General features: G+C 39.5%; 1 protein-coding gene across 6 annotated transcripts in view; it reads left to right on the forward strand.

Moving 5' to 3' along the window:
• The window catches only part of ptprua (protein tyrosine phosphatase receptor type Ua), a 201,884-nt gene that overhangs the window by 36,239 nt on the left and 147,196 nt on the right, over positions 1–18,449 (forward strand). For all 6 annotated transcript variants that reach the window (XM_008421304.2, XM_008421306.2, XM_008421305.2 and 3 more), the window contains exon 2: positions 4,308–4,436. In XM_008421304.2, coding sequence (XP_008419526.1) covers positions 4,308–4,436 — 129 coding nt within the window. The remainder of the gene's footprint in view (positions 1–4,307; positions 4,437–18,449) is intronic.

Consider the following 18,449-nt stretch of genomic DNA (forward strand, 5'->3'; position numbering starts at 1 on the left):
TTTTTTCTATTTTCAGCTGCTGTTTGGTTTCACACTGCATTGTTTCAAACCAAACCCTTTGAAAAACCTGTTCTGCTCCTCGCCTGTGGTGGCGCTGCACAAAAACCAACGAAGGAAATGGGACAGCAAAACATTTGCAGAAGACATTAAGCACAACTTCTTTCTTCACCAAATGTTAACAAGAGTGGAGCAGCGTCAAATTTTAGTGGTTATTTAATTTCTCTAGCACAGTGGTTCTTAACCTGGGTTCGATCGAACCCCAGGGGTTCGGCGAGTTGGTCTCAGGGGTTCGGCGGAGCCTCTGCCGCGGAGGTAAAGACACACTTGTGTAAAGTCATTATGACGCGCCGCTTTGCCATCACTTGCTGCAGAGGATCACGTTACATTGCTTAGCCAATCAGAGCTGCGGAGGAGCCCTGATTGAAGGAGTTCCACTCTTTTTTTTTTACCAAATTCTATAGTCTAAAGTTTGGGAGTGGAGGAGGAGGAATAAGAAGGGTTCGGTGAATGCACATATGAAACTGGGGGGTTTGGTACCTCAAAAAAGGTTAAGAACCACTTCTCTAGCTCTAGCGCTAGCGCTAAACACACATGTTTGTTTTGGTTGCTTTTACCCAGAATGCCCTGAGCTATAGTCCACTTCCCACTTTTTATGTGGTTTCTGATCTGCTTGGCATTCACACTGCATTCGAACTTCACCATAGTTCACTTCAACCAAACCCAGACGTTGGTTTGCAGGCGGACCAGAGATCACTATTTTTAGTCCACATCAGAGATAGGTTACACATCACACATCCCCAAACGAACCAGACTTTCTTGACAAACACACTAGAGCTGGATTAAAGCGGACTAAACAGGATTGGAATTTATCCTTAGAGCGGATGTTTTGGTGCATCGTTTTGCTTTCAGTCGATTGGCTTCCCCCCGCAAGAGCAGACATAAGGAAGACTGTGAATGTTAGCACCTGCTGTAGTGTATCTATGCATATTGAGATTTATTTGGCGTTTGAACCACTAAAAGTGGAAGTTATATGCATTAGTATTACAGATTTTAGTCCATATCATCCTGACCCTCTGTGGATACCGGGGTTGCACTGTAGATACATTACTTGAAAATCTTGAAGAGATATTGGAATTTGCTTTGATCACTAAAGTTGAATGATAGCTTTGCTAAAACTAGAGATCAGAAATTATCTACAAACTTTCTGGATGGTGAAGTTGAGGACTATCACCCATACCAAAGTTAATTTATACCAATTTAAAACCACTGAATGCAAAAGTGCTGTTTGAAAACCTTGAGCTTAAGCCTGTGAGACGTGGACAGGTTCATAGCAGCTTCAATCAGCTTTAAGTAAACATCACAACAGCACACACACAAATTTAAACATCCCACTCCATTACTACATACACACACACACACACACACACACACACACACACACACACACACACACACATTCAAATTCAGCTGGATCTACGCGGCTTTTCTAATTACATGGGTTTGCGCCTTTTGCTGCCAGGGAAGCTCATTTGGGCGCCGAGAGGAACTGTTGTGCTAAGAGCAAAGAAGGCTTGGAAGGATGAACCTTAATGAGGGGAATCAGTGGAACGTGTCTGATGGAGACATTTCTTCACGGAGCTGCTGGAGGGCTGGTGATGAAAAGCAGGCCTTCACCACGGGCCGCGTTCTGCCACTCGACCCTTTCCTCCTCAGACATGCTGCGGCACATCCCAACAAGCAACTGTCACGCGGGGGGCAATTAGAACTCTGATCTGCTTACACAGCCGGAAACACTTGCTTTGGCTGCAGGCAAACGGGAGAGGGGCCGGGATCGGTGTCAAAAGTGGTTGTTAGAAGTCCGAGTGTTGTATTGCGGCGCTCTAACTATTTGGATTATTAGTCGAGGAAACAGAAGAAGTCTAACACAGACAAAACCAAAGAGCTGCACAGGGGGAACCAGACCACCATGTTAGAATATTCAGCAGAAACTGGCATGAAATCTATTTGCTCTTTAACTGCTGTCAAGTTCTAATAGAACATGCTGCTGAAGAGGGTCCTGGGACTGCAGTCAGACTGACCACTAGGGTCGCGCTGTAAACCCGGGTCAGACTGAGCAGCGGTCTGCTGAGCGCCTCAGTGACAGGCTGAACTGGGGATGTTTTATAAATGAGCAATTCCCCTAAATCTAAATCCCCCATTTATCAGTCCTGCTCACAGACCTGGCCAATCACACTTTCTACTTAAAGTCAGACTGAAAAGTATTCAGCAAGGAATGTTGTTGTTGGTTTCTGATTTTAGGAGGCTTTCAAAGCTAATGGATTTTGAACCATAATGTTAGTAAAACGTTAAGATGCTCATTAAAAGTTTTGAATTCACACACATCTGGTGGCGATAACTGCTAAATCTCACTACTGGACTTTGCTGTTAGAAATTCTGAAGATATGATGACCTTGAGCAAAAATACCACAGATGAATTATTTATTGATAAATAAATCTAGAAATGTAAAAGCAACAACATTTACGATTGTTGCTAAATAACGTTGCATATTGCTGTGTCATTTATCACTGCAATAGCTTTAATAAAACTCCATCAGCTCTTATTCTTGAGACTGTCTCAAACTACCATGGAAACCAGAGATCCAGTGTATGCATAACTTAGACAAAGCAACTCAGAATCCCGAGTGTTTTAAAAAGTTCTAAATTTATGTTTCTAAAATTAAGTCCTTAGAATGTTTTAAAATTATAAAAAAAATTATTTGGCCCTATAAATATGTTCATGTCAGGTCTGAACTTTTGACATGGGATAACTATTTAATCTGATATTCTATTTTGTTTCTTTTTTTTATGGAAATTTGCCGACATCTTCATTGTGTTCAGTGACTCGAGGTGGTTTCAGTTACTGGTAATTAGCAGCTAATATTTTCATTGGTGGTGGAATTTGATCCAAATGCTGAGAGAAGTAACTGATATGAATATGAGAGAGGTGAATAAATATTGGGAGTGTGAATGCTGGAACAGTAGACCAGGCTGATTGACTTAAAGGCTGCATGTGTGAGGGAAGAGAAAGAGAGAGAACATAACCTAACAAGCTAGCTAACTTTTTGCTTCGGTCATGTCTAAGTGCAAATTTATATCCAACCGGCTGGGCAACGTTTGTCTTCTACTGGCTCACTGCTGTTTCCAGCACATGCGATGGATGCTAAGTTCTGTTGGCGCCACCACTGCTAGCACTGACCTGCTAGCAGCGTCTGTCTACTTAGAATTTCTTGAGTAGTTATGTAGCAGAACCTTTTACTAATAGTATCTGAAATATGTGAAATTGCTCCAAATTGGGTTGCCGTTAAATATAATCAAAAGTCAAACTTTGTTTTTTTTATTTGGACCTTAAAAAGGCAGAAATTGATTTATTTGTAGCCTTTTCAGCAAATTTCTAGATGTTGTGTATTATGTGCATCAGTTGAGCAAAATCCTGAAATCATGATTGAATCTTTTCTTAAGACTTGAACAATAAAAGAATCAAGTCAGGTAAAAACCATAGAAGAAGAAGAAAACCTTTTCAAACGTAGGCTCAAAGGAGCATGCAGTGGAACAAAATGAAGCCACACCAGTCTTACCTGTAAATGGTCACAGACTGGCTCTCGTGATATTTTCTCAAGAGTGCAACTGTGCTTTGACTAATTAAAGCAGAAAATAGAGTTTTACTCCTCCACCTGGTGGCGGGTGGCTTTTAAACCTCGTCGTTTGTGCGATAATGGGTTGAGAGCTGACCCGCTGTTGTCCTCTGTCAGCTGGAAACCCTCTTTCGTTGCAGCCCATTATTTCTGGTTATTAAAGTCATGTCCCATAGCTGCCGTGTCATTTTTCCCACCACAGGGCGTGCTGTACCAAATGGCAGTAGATTTTAAAGAAAAAGATGAGTAGAGGCAGTGTGTCCTGACCACCTGGCGCTAACTTTTAACTGTAATGTAGTTTAGGGTGGGGAAGGTTCTCTGGGAACTGATGTGTCAAGTGTTAATTGTGATGATGTAAAAAATCTGCAGTTTTCTCTTGACAGTGCCAAGCAAATAAGACCTTTCTTCTTCTTTTAAGAGTTATGCTGGGCCCTAATGGTTTTTATTGAACAGTACCTAGAAGAAAAATAGGGAGGAGAGAGAAGACATGAAGCAAATGGCCCGAGACCCAAACCCAGGATTATAGCCTCAGTGCATGAAGCCACCCAGCGCCACAGAGAAATGATTCTGACTACATTTTTTCTGCTTTTTCATCTAGAACTGAAATAAATCTGTTTTGTTTGCTTCCGTCTGCAGCTGGCTGCACCTTTGACGAGGACTCGGACTCTGGGTTGTGTGAATACCGCCAGGGTCAAGAGGACGACTTTGACTGGCAGTTGATCAAGACCTTCAACTGGCCAAACCCGACAGCAGACCTCCTGCCAGGTAGATTTTAACACGGCTCACAGTTCAAGGGTTAACTCGCATTTCTATAGAGTCCTTTGTGGACACCTGCTTTGTTTGGGGCCCTATCCCTACGTATTGTGTGTTTCATGTGTTTGTTGTCAATACAATTTAGGCATGGCCGTACTTGCAAAAATGCACACTAATGTAAGCAAGTTATTCCTTTTAGCATTTTTGCATTTAGCAAGTTACAACCACAAACTTGCGTGAACAATGTTATGTTTTGGCCAGCTAAATTTAATTCCACACTTAAGCGTTAAGTCAAGTTTGATGAGTTCCAACGTATGATTTTCACATTAAGATTGTTTTCACATCTGATAGTCTGGTAGACTGGGGACCAAAGTTACGACATTTGTTCCATTTTCAGTTGCTGTGGTTTTTCTTCACACTGCACTGAGTCAAACCAACCAAACACTTTGAAAAACCTGTTCCCCCTCCTCACCTGTGGTGGCGCTGCACCAGTGGCCACTGAGGGAAACATAAAAAACACAACTTCCTTTTTAACAAAATGTGAACAAAAATGGAGTGGTGTCAAATTTTAGCGATTGTAGGATTTGTCTTTTGTTCTGACAAAAGACCACAAGTCATTTCTCCCGCTAGCATTAGATTGCTGCATCTCTTTGATTATATTTGCCCAGAATGCCCTGCACTATAGTTTGCTTCCTGCTGACTGCAAAACCGACATTCTGATGCCTTCAAGTCTTACTTCAGCGCCTGTAACCACATAAAGCTCTGGACTTCTAGACATTAAACTGATCCTTTCAGCTTTAACAATAAAATAATTTCTTCCAAAAAGGCCAGCAGGCAAGGCTCAGTCAAAATGTTTTCTGGAGTCCAGGTAGTTTTAGATCAAGAGTATTTCTTTAAAAGCACTATATTTGAAGAAACCACAGGTAAGATTAGATGTTTTGAGATTCAAATCATTCTTTGACTTTTCAGCTATTAGTTTGTCTCTCATTAAACCTTAATAGCTTAAGAGCTTAAACAGGCAACTAGTGATGGTCATTTTAAGTGTTGAGGAATTTAAACATATTGACTGTATTAATCAGTAAAATCTGAATTTACAATGAGACAGCAGCTGATCAATGAGATCAAAGTGATGCTGCACTCTTTAATGATACTTCTGATTATTTATGAGACTTAAAAACAGAATCTTTTGTAAATAATGTCCTAACTTTCTGTTGCTCCTTCTCAAAGCATCATAATGCATCTTATTTATATCCTGGTTGGACTCTGCTTCCCAGCTCACCTTGGTAAATTTACAAATATGAGGTGAAAGAGAAAAAAATGGGAAAAAAAAAAACTATTGTGCTGGATCGAGCAGCAAGAAAAGAGTTGTGGCTGCTGAAGGTGACTCAATGGAGACTTTGATCTTCCTCACCTTTTACGAGTTGTTAAGGGAAATAAACTGTGCCATATGGGATTATCTGACTCTATGGACAGCACAATGTCAGCTTTGTTGTCACTTTTTCAGACAGGAGTCCATTTTGCTGTAGATTACCTTCAGATGTGGCGTTTGAAATTAAGACAGTATTTTCTCCTACACTGACTTGCCTTCTATTGTGGAAGTCAAAGGGTTTCGTGGTGAATATGCCTTACATCGCCAATGAAACACCACTCGTTCATTTTCTACACTTGTTTAATCCAGCTGAGGGTTGCGGGTAGCTGGAGTCCGTCCCAGCAGTCAACAGGCGAGGGCTGGAGTACGCCCTGGGCAGGTAGCCAGGCTGCACACTCACTCACATTTAAACTGAAGCGGCTGTTAGTTCCAGCATGCAGGGGCTTTGGACCTAAAGCATGAAACCAGAACACCCAAACAAAACCCGTGTGTGGCAACAAAATTCCATAGAAGAATAGCATGTTGGTATTTCAAACTGGCAGCCATCAACCTGTGATTTAACTATGCCAACCACTGTTCCATGGAACCCTGTGGAACTTAATACACAAAACTTTACATTGTTGTACCATTTTCATATTTTTCTATTTATGAAATGTTTTTTATGTCTTTTTTTTATTTACATGCTAAATATTCCCGATGCATTGTTATTGTGAATATTGGGACACTGTATGTATGGGACACTGCATGCTACATGAGGAAATGAAGGAAAGTGTGTCAAGTCTTTGAAATACTGTTAAAGTGTTGTTGGTGTGTGTGTGTGTGTGTGTTTGTGTGTGTGTGTGTGTGTGTGTGTGTGTGTGTGTGTGTGTGTGTGTGTGTGTATTGGGGCCAAAGGGGTGGAATCCAGTGTGTCTGAGTTGGGTTTTGTTTCCGGTGAAGGGTTTCACCGCCTCTGGAAGACATTTTAATGTTCTGTTTTGTGCCATGTTGCGTTCAGATTTATTTTTGCCAAGGTAAGTAATCTCCTTTACACAGCATAACAAAGCATTAAAAGAATAATGTTATTTTTGTGCCACTGGTGAGTTTATGTAATGCAGATGGACCCAAAACACTCAGCCAAAGCGACTTGGGAGTTTGTTAAAGTGGAATATTCTGCAATATTCAAGTCAGTCACCTGATCTGAACCCAGTTGAGCAATTTTTTGTTGAAGATTTAAGTTAACTCAGAAATGCCAGCAACAAACAGCAACTGAAAACTGCTGCTGCCTGGAAGGGTCTTATGAAGGAGCTGTGACTTCAAGACTTTTACTTAATTCATTTGTTCAATTGTTTATTTTTCATTTATTTATTTTGAATATGCAAACGATACGTAGCTTCCCACTTTTTGCATAACAAAATACATCTCACAATAGCAAATAGAAATTAAAGGAACCACAACAAACCAATATGTATTTATACCTCTACAAATATGTGGCTTCCTCATCATCGCCATCTCAATTTGTGATAAACAGGCTGATCCATTATGTGCTTCTAACAGCACATATTTATACATTTTCTTAAACTGTCTGATATTTGGACTTTGCTTTAGATCCTCACTTAAATTATTCCATAGCCTGACATCAGGAATAAACGGAAACTTTTCAAGGTTGTTCGCATAGTTAAAATGTAAAATTTATGTCCCTGTGTATTTCAGTCCTTTTAATTATAATAATCATATTGCATTAATTAATTAATTCTTTATGTTTATGCAGTTCTCATGTTCAATCCACTTGAATGTTTCATTTAAAAAGAATTCTGGTCATTTAGACAACTGTAGCTCTCTATACAAGTCGTGAGAGTTTATACATTTTATGGCCCTGTAGATGTGTTTGTCTTAGCAGGGTCCCACACCATGTTGGTGTGTTGGTGTGCTCCCATATACAGGAGCAAAATGGTGAGAACTTTGTCTCTCTTTAGCAGGCAGCAGCTAGTTAGCAGAGATGCTCTGACCATAAACTGAATACGAGCCACAAAATTGAAGAAGACGCTGAACTGAAGGTAGTTGAAGGTTAGCGGCAGCGTGACGTTAGCCAGCCGGTTAGCACAGGAGGAGACATCTTAGCGGTGTGGAGGGATTTCCAGACCAACCTCAAATTATGTTCAGTAAAGAGTTTCCTCTGATGGTACAGTGTGCTCAGTTAATTATACAAAGAATTTAAAATGTTAAAAAGTTTAAATTGAAATGTGTTATTGAATTGAAATAATTTTTTGTAAAGTGCCTTGAGACGAACATTTGTTGTGAGTTGGCTCTATACAAATAAACTGAATTTAACTGAATTGAATTAATAGCAGAATATTTAAACCTGAGTTTATTAGTGAAACCATTAATAATAAAATAAACTAATTTCCAGATAAAAAAAAAAGCCCTTTACAATTGTAAAGGGTTTACTGGCTTTCAGTAAAACTAGTAGTATTGGTACTCGGTATCAGCAAGTACTTAAGGTGACAAGGACGTACTTCTACTTATCTACTACCATCCTGTGGGTAGTGGCTGATCTCTACCAAGTTCTTTCTAACATGAGGGTCAGGAAAAAAAACACGTGAAAGAAATCAGGCTGGTTAATATTCTTGAAATCCCACAATCCCCCTTTCATGTGTCCTGGGAGCAGTGTGCTTTACTTCAGTCCTGGCTGGAATTTGAAGGAAATGTTGCCGTGGCGTTACCGCCATGATCTGCTTACTTACCAGATTTCCCCTGAGGTTACCACGGTCCCCCTTCCAATAGTTCTCGTCCTGATAGCTTGTCTCCTCTTCACTGTGTAACTTTGTGATATATACAAACACAGGTTGCCCCCGTCCAATCTGCTCTGACATTTTCTATGTTAATCTAGGCATGGACCAATGCTTTACACACACACACGCGCACGCACGCACGCACGCACGCACGCACACACACACACACACACACACACACACACACACACACACACACACACACACACACACACACACACACACACACACACACACACACACACACACACACACACACACACACACACACACACATACATCCAGGTGTGAGCGCTGATGGTACCTGGCCACTGGCTGCGCTAAATCACTGCCGGCAGACGTCTCCATCACTCATTCAGTGATATCCACTGCTTGTTCCACTCCTGAAAGCACAAGATCCCTTGAGGATTTCTGGGTATGTTAATAAACACCCTGGGACCGGTCGGGCTTTACATGGGTCATCGCTGATTACACTTCCTGCTGTTCTTCAGGGACCCACAGTCCCCAGAAAGGTTGCCTTTTTTTTTCAAATGGGATTGAACACATGCTTGGATGGCTGGTTTGTTTCTCTCAGATGCTGCCAGATAAAACATGAAAGCTCAGTGCAGCTGTGAGAAATCCTTTTATCACAATAAACTCTTGGGATGCCCATCATGCTTTGAGCACAAGCACAGAAAGTGATCAAAACGGAACAGTGAGTGCAGAAACACTGAAGCTAAAGGAAGTACGCAGCTGGAAACACGAAGGTTTGACTTTTACATTTGCAACAGATTTAATGCATTAAGGCACTTCAGTGTAGGTATGGGCAATGCAGACAATAATACGTTTTCTCACTTGTATTGCTGTAATTGAAAGCTTTACAACTTTTTTCAGCTTCTCTTTTATAGATTGATTGTTTTAGTTTTGCTGGATCTGTCCAGGATCACCAGAGAGCGACACACACTTAAACCGCTGACCTTTTTAAGAACAAAGTCTAGGAGATTTCTCTTTTTGTGTTGGTTAAAGCTGTAGTATATAACATATAAATAAATAAATAAATAAATAAATGAATATATATATATATATATATATATATATATATATTTTTTTTCTTTTACATATTTCTTATAACTATCACTATGTTGTGACAGTATGATATGAGACATATTTTATGACATTTAACAAATATCAAAAACCTATTATCTATAAAAGTTACATACTGCAGCTTTAAGCTATCTCCTCGCAACATTGAGAATAATTTCAACAAAAATTTCCTTATCCAAAATATCAATAATATTGATACCAAGTCGGCATCAAACCAATACAAAGATTGATACTTTAGTTTCAGTGTCCTTTTTGAAATTTTATTTTATTTTTGTATTGCTGTATGTTTCTCAAATCTGCCTACAAAAGATTTTGTTTTAATTTGCTCTTAAATAATTTGTTTTGCACTTTTTTTAAAAGCAAAAATACAAGCAAATTTGTTTTAATTTTTTTCCATTTGTCTTTTTTTATCATGTTAAAATATTATTAAAGTATTTTATAGACACCAAATACTTTAAACAAATTCTGTCCTAGGTTTGAAAAACCCCCCAAAAAACCCCCCAAAACACCTGAAGGTTAGAAGTTTGATGATATATCAAACCTAAATAATAAAGTATCGATTTCGGTGATATCCTGATTGATACCAATATTTCCAACATTGCACAATTCTAATGGAAATCAGATTTACATAAAAAGCTGTTCTGACGAAGGTAATTCCCCATTTTCTCCTCATTCTGATACTTTGACTTGAACTAAAACACCATCTCTGGTGTTGAATGATTTACATTTCATTGGCCAACTGCTGGGTCTACACAGTGGCGCAGTTGGTAGAGCTGTTGCCTTGCAGCAAGGAGGTTCTGGGTTCAATTCCTGGCCCCGGTCTTTCTGCATGGAGTTTGCATGTTCTCCCTGTGCATGCGTGGGTTTTCTCCGGGTTCTCCGGTTTCCTCCCACAGTCCAAAATCATGACTGTCAGGTTAATTGGCCTCTCCAAATTGCCCCTTGGTGTGTGTGTGTGTGTGCATGGTTGTGTGTCTCTGTGTTGCCCTGCGACAGACTGGCGACCTGTCCAGGGTGACCCCGCCTCTCGCCTGGTACGCTAGCTGRAGATAGGCACCAGCAAACCCTCCCGACCCCACTGAGGGACAAGGGTGTAAGAAGATGGATGGATGGATGGATGGATGGATGGATGGATGGATGGATGGCCAACTGCTGTTTGTATTGACATGCAGTTGAACAGATGTGGTGCCTACATATTTGGTGAGTGTATGTTAAAAATACTGTCAAAAGGGAAGTAAAGCTGAAACTAGACAGCTTATGTGTGAGCACCTTCTGTATCACAAGTGTGGGCAGCATGGCCGTCTCTACAGTCCGCTGTAAGACGATGATCTCACTGGGAGGATCATGTCACACTGTCCATCAGGAAGCTCATTTAGGTTGCTTGATCTAATTCTTTTGGTTTCCTCCAGCAACCGAAAGATTGGAGGGAAATGTACTAAAATTTGATTGAGATGGTTAATGATCAATCAAGTTTAATGTCAATTACACAGAAATCATCTTTGCACTAAGTAAGTGAGGGATGGTGATGCAGTAATACTTCTGCCCGGCTATAAGCTCTCATTAATTCAGTCCTCGTCCTTTTTAAAATATATATGTTGTTCTCTTTTTACAAAGTAGCCTTTTCCGTGACTGAAAGGTTATTTATCTCGTTTGCTTGGTTTTATACATTTTCTGTGTAATGTTTCCAATTTGTTTTCATAATGCACTGTTTTACCACCATTTAATCTAGCAAATCAAAGGCCTGTCGATTTTTAATGTCAGGTGCGTTTATCACGGCTTTCTGTTCGGGAAAGCATCTTTCTAAGCGACATAGTCTAACCATAATCATAAATCAATGTTCAGATATGCCTGTTGCTGTGTATGAACTTCTTAAAAAGGACCAGTCTGGATGATTAAGCAGATAATCTAAACTTCAAGAAACCAAACACGATGAACATCACAACTGGGAAATGGTAGCTTGTGTGCCAAAGGTGATGTGTTCTGGAAATGATTGGTGGCTTCAGGCAGAGTGATCAAGGTTTTTCTTTTCTTTTTTTTTATTTAATCAAAAAAGCAAAAATACTCCATGTGGAACTTTTCCATCAGCAGTGCTGACTTATCCTCTCTACCGAATGATAACGGCTCAAGAAAAGCGGTGAAATAGCAAAACTTGGTACCAAAAAATCTGAAGATAAGAAAGCCATCAACCAACCGCGCCACCTCCCATGCCTGGCTGTGAGTTCCTCACATTGTGTACTGCAGGAGGGAGAATTGTGCATTTTTAACACTGCAGGAGGGAGAATTGTGCATTTTTAACAGTCAGCAGCAAGAGTGCAGCTGACTCATAGTAAAGGTGAAAAGAATGTACACTGCATTTATATTAAAGGGGCAGCATTATGTAATTTCCAGGAACCTAGTGCAATTTTACAGCACAATCCAGTAACTATGTTAACTTCCGTTGTTATAAAAACGCGATATACATATCAAATATGATATATAAAATTTGACTGTGTAGTTTAACACCTTGAAATCGGGCCTCTGTCTCTTTAAAAACTTCTGCTCTTTCTGAAACTTCACCTTCAGGAAGTCATCCCAACATGGCTCCAACATGGCTCCTCTATTAACACTTTAATAAGGTTTTTACCAACGTTGCTCTGAGGAGTAGCTCCTATAATGAGCTCAGCTGTTCAGTAGATGTTTGCTACTTGTTGCAGGTTAGTCTCTGGATTTGATTAAGTGCTATATAAGTACAAACCATTTACCATTTGTACCTTCTGCTGTTTGGTTTGTGGTCACAGATTCTTCTGTGGAACGTAACTCCAAATATTTCATGCAAAGCTGCTTGACCCAGTATTGGCTGGTGGTTGAAAAGGAGCAAATCTAGGAATGTCCACTGTAGATGTTAACTTGTGTGGTAATGCTAACACACAGCACAATGCATTTAATGGTATATTTGGTGTGTTTTTTTTATTATTGTTAAATAGGCACTTATTTTTATTCAGTTTTTATTCAGGGTGGTTGGGGTCCCTAACCTCTACGAATATGTGGGTCCACTGTATGCTCATTCTAGAAACAAACGTGCCATTATTTTAATTTTTTTTTTCAGAAAAGAAAAAAAGATGTCACCCAAAGTGGTTCGAAAATGTGATCCAGATTAGTTTGGAAAACTCAGATTTTCTTGAAAACTTAGTGTAGCGCTCTCAGCTTATGAGTCTTAACATGAGAGTCCCTTTGAGCCCCTGTGAGCTCTCTGCTGAAAGTGGATTTGCATTATTTATTAGCTTTGCCTATGCCCCTTAGTGCTTCCCTGACCTCTTTTAATACCTGGCATTAACAAAGTGTTGCACTGTCAGCAACTTTCAGGTCCAAACACTCCAAATCAGCCGTCGCTCTCTAATACCCCCTCTGATTATTAAAGGCTAGTTCTGCTCCCTGTGGCATTGCTCTGGTGACTTGTCTCAAACAGCAATTCACAGTTGGTTGCACATGTTCCCATCACATGTTCCCATTACATGTTCCCATCACATGTTCCCATCACATGTTTCCATCACATTCCCATTAGATGTTCCCATTAGATGCATGCTGCCTCAGACATCTGCAGTCTTGATACTTTTTCAGCAAGTCGGTAGAAAAGACATTTAGGAGAACTCTGAAAATATTCTGTTAACATATGATAAAAAAAATAAGAAAATTGTTGTATAATCTTTGCTTGTTGGTCTAAATTGGTAACTTGAATAGCTCTGTTGGTGTAGATTGTGAACAGCTCTGGCGAGTGTATTCCTGCTGCATTATTTCATAGCTTTGGTGTGAATAGGATTAAGTTTACTGCCCAGTGCTGTGGCCTTTGGCTCGTATTGTGATTAAAGTTGCTTTCTTGCACACACTTTTTATACCCTGTTCACTAGTGGTTGTATAAATCTAAACTTTGAAAGGTGTTCAAACGTGAGCTGAAATACAGCGCTTTGGCTGGCAATAAAGCATCAGCCAAATTTTTGTTGATCATGATTGGTTTGTAAAAGCAATAAAAAGGGTAAAGTATCCAAGGTGGGCGAGTATTTTTTTTATTGGCAATATACACACTCGAATGCAATCAATTATCCAGAGAGGTGTCTGTAGCTGGAGGGGTCTTAGACGGAGCAGAATGCAGGTGAGAGGCAGCAGAGCAATAAGCCGGCTGAATAAACTGATAGCTGATTGGAGCTTGGACGGGCATGGAAATGAAAATACACAGACGGACGTCACATTTCACTAGAACATCTAAATAAAGACAACATGATTATAAAGTTGACATTTTGAGTTCTCTTTAGCAGCTTAAATTAGCTGGGATTACTGTTAGCCTGGCTCACTGCAAGCAGCAGTCTGTCCAATGAAGGGATGCACTGATACGAAAATCTGAGCTGGTCTCAATATTCAATAATAACATTGCTGTAATGGCTAATAACTGATATTAATATTTATAAATTAGATATATATTTCATTACCATTTCAACATTATAAAAACGACCACACTGACTTCAACAAATATCGCTTCTTAATACCGTCCCAGTTTTAATACCGGTTTCATTTCTATCGATTCATTGTTCCTAAACACATAGTTTTGTTTTTAAAGTCATCTAATTTGCCTGATAACTTTTCTTTTTTGTTTCTTCTGTCGATGGTTTCTAACAGCTCTTTTCTTACGCCCTTATTATTTTTTCAATTTTCTTCATCTCATTTTACTTCCTCCACCCTCTCTCCTCATAATTCAGGTTTTGGTAGGCCATCTCGAGGACACATTTCCACATCCACTTAATGCAAATGTGTTGCCGTCATAGTAATCTTTTGAACTGTGTTGATGTATTACCTCTTTTAAGCAGCACCCACCGGGACCACAATGTCCCTAATCTGAGCTACCGAAGGCCTTAAAACATTCTGAAACCACCCAACTGTCAGCTAATTTCAATATGAAATGGACCCAGGAAGAATTCCCGCACTAATGGAAATTACCTAACTATTTCATGAATCTACACTTGAAGAAAGCCGTCTCATTAATAAAAAAAAAAGGAAGTGCAAAAGAAACGCAGATGCCTGTTCATATTAAAAACTAATTAATGTGTCGTTCCAAAAGAAGCCAGGCCAAGTTCAAACCAGATGAAGAGAGAAGATTCACTCTGTCTACAGGTAATGAATCAGACTAATTCCTGGTGAGTGTCGGACTTGGCCGGGACACAACTTCTCAGTTCTGAGGCAAAATGTCTGGAGTTTTGGTTGTTCCATGACTCATCTCTGGTTTTAATTGGTGGTGTGGTCTCATTTGCCTCATCAAGCAGGAACCTCCAGGAGACATCAGAGAATTAGCATCTGTAAATCTGGGACCATCGTCCTCTGGCGGAAAAGAATTCCCGGCCACCTTCGCTTTGCTCTTTTCCATCAAATGTTGCAACACTCAATAAACATATTGACTCCAGCTCAGAGGTTGCGTTAACCGATTATTTTCCGTATTTGACCGGTTGTCTGTTTTAAACGACGGGAAAATGTGAAGGTTATAATTAACACCCTTGACTGGTGCACAGTGACAGACATTATAGACTACGCAAAGAGTTAATTGCAAAGGAAATTAAAATCAATCAATACAAAATCCTTACTGAATATCATCTCATGGACTCTGAACTAAATGCGACTTTCTGACGGGGAGCTGACAGCGAGTTGAAGAGTTATGGACCAGACGCTTTGGAGTGCGACTGGTTCACCTTTGGTTGGAATGGCGCGTTTAATTCAAGTCTCCAGTACATACAGAACAGCAAAAAATAAAGAGAATGCACAATGTTGTGTTAATCAATTTATAGTCTAAACAGAACAGCTGGCAGTTTATCTTGAGGAAATAAATAAAGGTGCAGAAGTTAATTAGACCGTAACATGCGCAATGCGCTGCGGCTGCACAACCAATGCGGATTCCGTTGTTGTAAAGAATTAAACTTAACTTATTCTGCGGTTTTAATAAAAGGAGCCTTCTTTGTTCACGTAACCCTCCCGCGCCTGGAAGGAGAGAAGGAGAGCGGCGTTCTGGAGGAGCGCAGCAGACGTAACATCTGTCCGTTTCAGGGAAGCGAAACCACACAAAAAGATAATTTTAAAAGCGCACGTCTGAACCTCTCAGGGTAAAAACCCGCAGAGTTAAACTGATCGGTTTGGATCAGACAGATCCAACTGACTGATGAACTAACGCAGATTTCTCTGCATATGCGACCAGGAGGAATTTGTGAAGCTGTGCGTTCAGACCGCAGCGGGTGAAGTGACCGTAATTTAAGTTGAGTCTTTAATTTAATTTTTTATAAGTTATTGGGGCCACAGTGATTTTTGTCTCTACGGAGAAAAAGTTAAATGCGTTTATCTGCTGTATGTGTGATGGGATCTGGTTTCGGTTGAACTAGGTGCTAAACCGCATAAAAATGTGGCTAAATAGCCGATGTTAATGTGATTATAATTTGACGGCTAAAAATAGTACGTGACCGATTTTTTTTTAATGCTGTCGGTGAAGATGATGGTTATCAAAAAAGTTTAGCTCGACCTCTGCTCTAGCTCATAAACTTAACCAAATGATCGTGTTTGAAATCTTATCTACAGTGTTTGCTATTATCTTGTCTCTAAAAACCCAATTTTTTTGGACTGACCAGTCTGTTCTCAAAGCAATTAACCAGAACAAAGAGAACGGAGCGAGGCACTCTTGACAGTTAGTAACAATGTCTTTGCCCTTTTAGAATGATGTCTGTCCTGAGACACTGAAGAAGCTGCTGCCGCTACTCTTTCTCAGAAGTCTGTGCGTTAGTGTGATGTTGGTGCTGACACTCGGTCTGGTAATTAGAGAGACAGGCCGGCTCAGCTAGAGAGTTTCTCTCCTTAACCGTTACTCTGTTGACTCAGCTGCTCTCTGAATCAGCCGCCTCAGAGCCTTTCTGCTATTACACATCAGCTAAGCACAAAATTTCTTCCAACATAAACTTGGGGTATTTCCTCCAGTGGTTGATGCCTTATAATCTCACTAAGTGACCCACTTTGTTGTCCCACTGTGTTACCCCAAACTCCTCTTAACCAACATCTACAGACAGCACCAGCCGACCTGGTGGTGCGTGCGTGGTCCAAGCTAATGTCTCTAGTAAGCATTGATGTTCATGGGGAATATATAGACTGACAAGACATTTTTTCAAAGCTTTGTGAAAAAAAGGTAAAAAGGAGCCCTTCAAACGTTAGCTTTGTGGAAGAAAAACTAAACAATGTGCATTCTAGAGATGCTGAACTGTCACTTTTATTGTCACCATTACGTTTTGAAAGTCTGGAGAATATCAAAGAATGTGTTTTATTAAGGGAACAGAGCTGTAGACTTTTAGTTGTAGTTGCGATCTCAAAGGTTTCTGCGCGTTGCTACACTCCCAAAGCTTTTACTTACTATGACACAAAACTGTGAAAATGAATAATTTCATGTAAACACCTGACTTGTCATTGTTTTAATTATTTGGGGACCCAATATTGTTTTCTTGAATTTTTGGATTGTTTTCTATTCTGCTGCTGCCCTTTAATAGGTAAATACAAAACTAACTAGCTTGTCCAATAATACACCAGGAACTGATGTTGTGTGCTGTGTTGTTTCAGTCGCTGATAATGTTAGATATGCTAATGGGTGACATTGGCTGATATTTTTAAATGTCACGCTACTGGCAGCGTTTCCACATTGTGTATTCCATTACACAGATTGAGTGTATAAACAAAATGAAAAAGCGCAAATATAATATTTGTTGGCTAAAAATCAACTAAACAAAAGTAGTGCTTACAGAATGTCAAACTGACAAAGATTTATAATATTGATTTTGGTGGTTGCCTAAAGAGGTATTTATAATTAAAACATGTATATGTTGTTTTTTATCTTGGCACATGTCAGACCAGCCATTTCCTGAATATTTCAGACTTATTTCTGAGTACTCAATTGCTAAACGTGGAAAACAAGTCAAGCAAAAAATATTTTTCACCAGGTGGCATGAGATTTTGCAATCTGTAAAAGTCACAATATTTCTGTTAAAAAGGAATCTGTGCAGTTGCTGTGGATGTATCACTTCCTCTGGGGACTTAACACAAGCTAGCTTACTGTTAGCCTAGCTAACCATTTCAGCTGCCAGCAAAACCGTAGCATGTTCGTCATAGCTTCCTCGCTGTACTAAGTACCTATTTCACAATTCAGGGTAAGAAGTTGTTTTTAAGTTGATCTCTTTTTTAAAATATAGAATTAACAATAAAATATATACTTCTATTTGGGCTAAGTGACCACACTGCTGTACATGAGTAATACAAACACCTTCCATTACTTTTAATTTGGTTTCCTGTACATGATAGAAAATAGAAAAAAAATGATAGAGAGACAAGATATGAATAATTAAAAATTGTCAGAACAATTGTTTCCTAAATTAAAGGATAACATTTGGTGGCCTCTAGTTTAAAACTGAAATACTTTGATTGATAAAAATCTTAATTGGAAAGTTTTGCGCTGAACAGACATTCTTTAAAACACAAGTTGAGCTTTATGCTCTTTGAAAACACATACAGAAAATGGTTGAAAGCTGTGTTTGCATTTGGACCACCTGATCATTTTCAGTCTTTACTGTGAATGTGACTGAACAGCTAGCTAATTGGCAGTAGTGGGAAGTAACGAAGTACATGTACTTTGTTACTGTACTTAAGTACAATTTTCGTGTATCTGTACTTTACTTAAGTAGATTTAATAATGGGTACTTTATACTTTTACTCCACTACATTTTACAGTAAGTATCTGTACTTTTTACTTCACTACATTTCTAC

Source organism: Poecilia reticulata, linkage group LG11 (genome assembly GCF_000633615.1).
Source record: "Poecilia reticulata strain Guanapo linkage group LG11, Guppy_female_1.0+MT, whole genome shotgun sequence".
Lineage (NCBI taxonomy): Eukaryota > Metazoa > Chordata > Actinopteri > Cyprinodontiformes > Poeciliidae > Poecilia > Poecilia reticulata.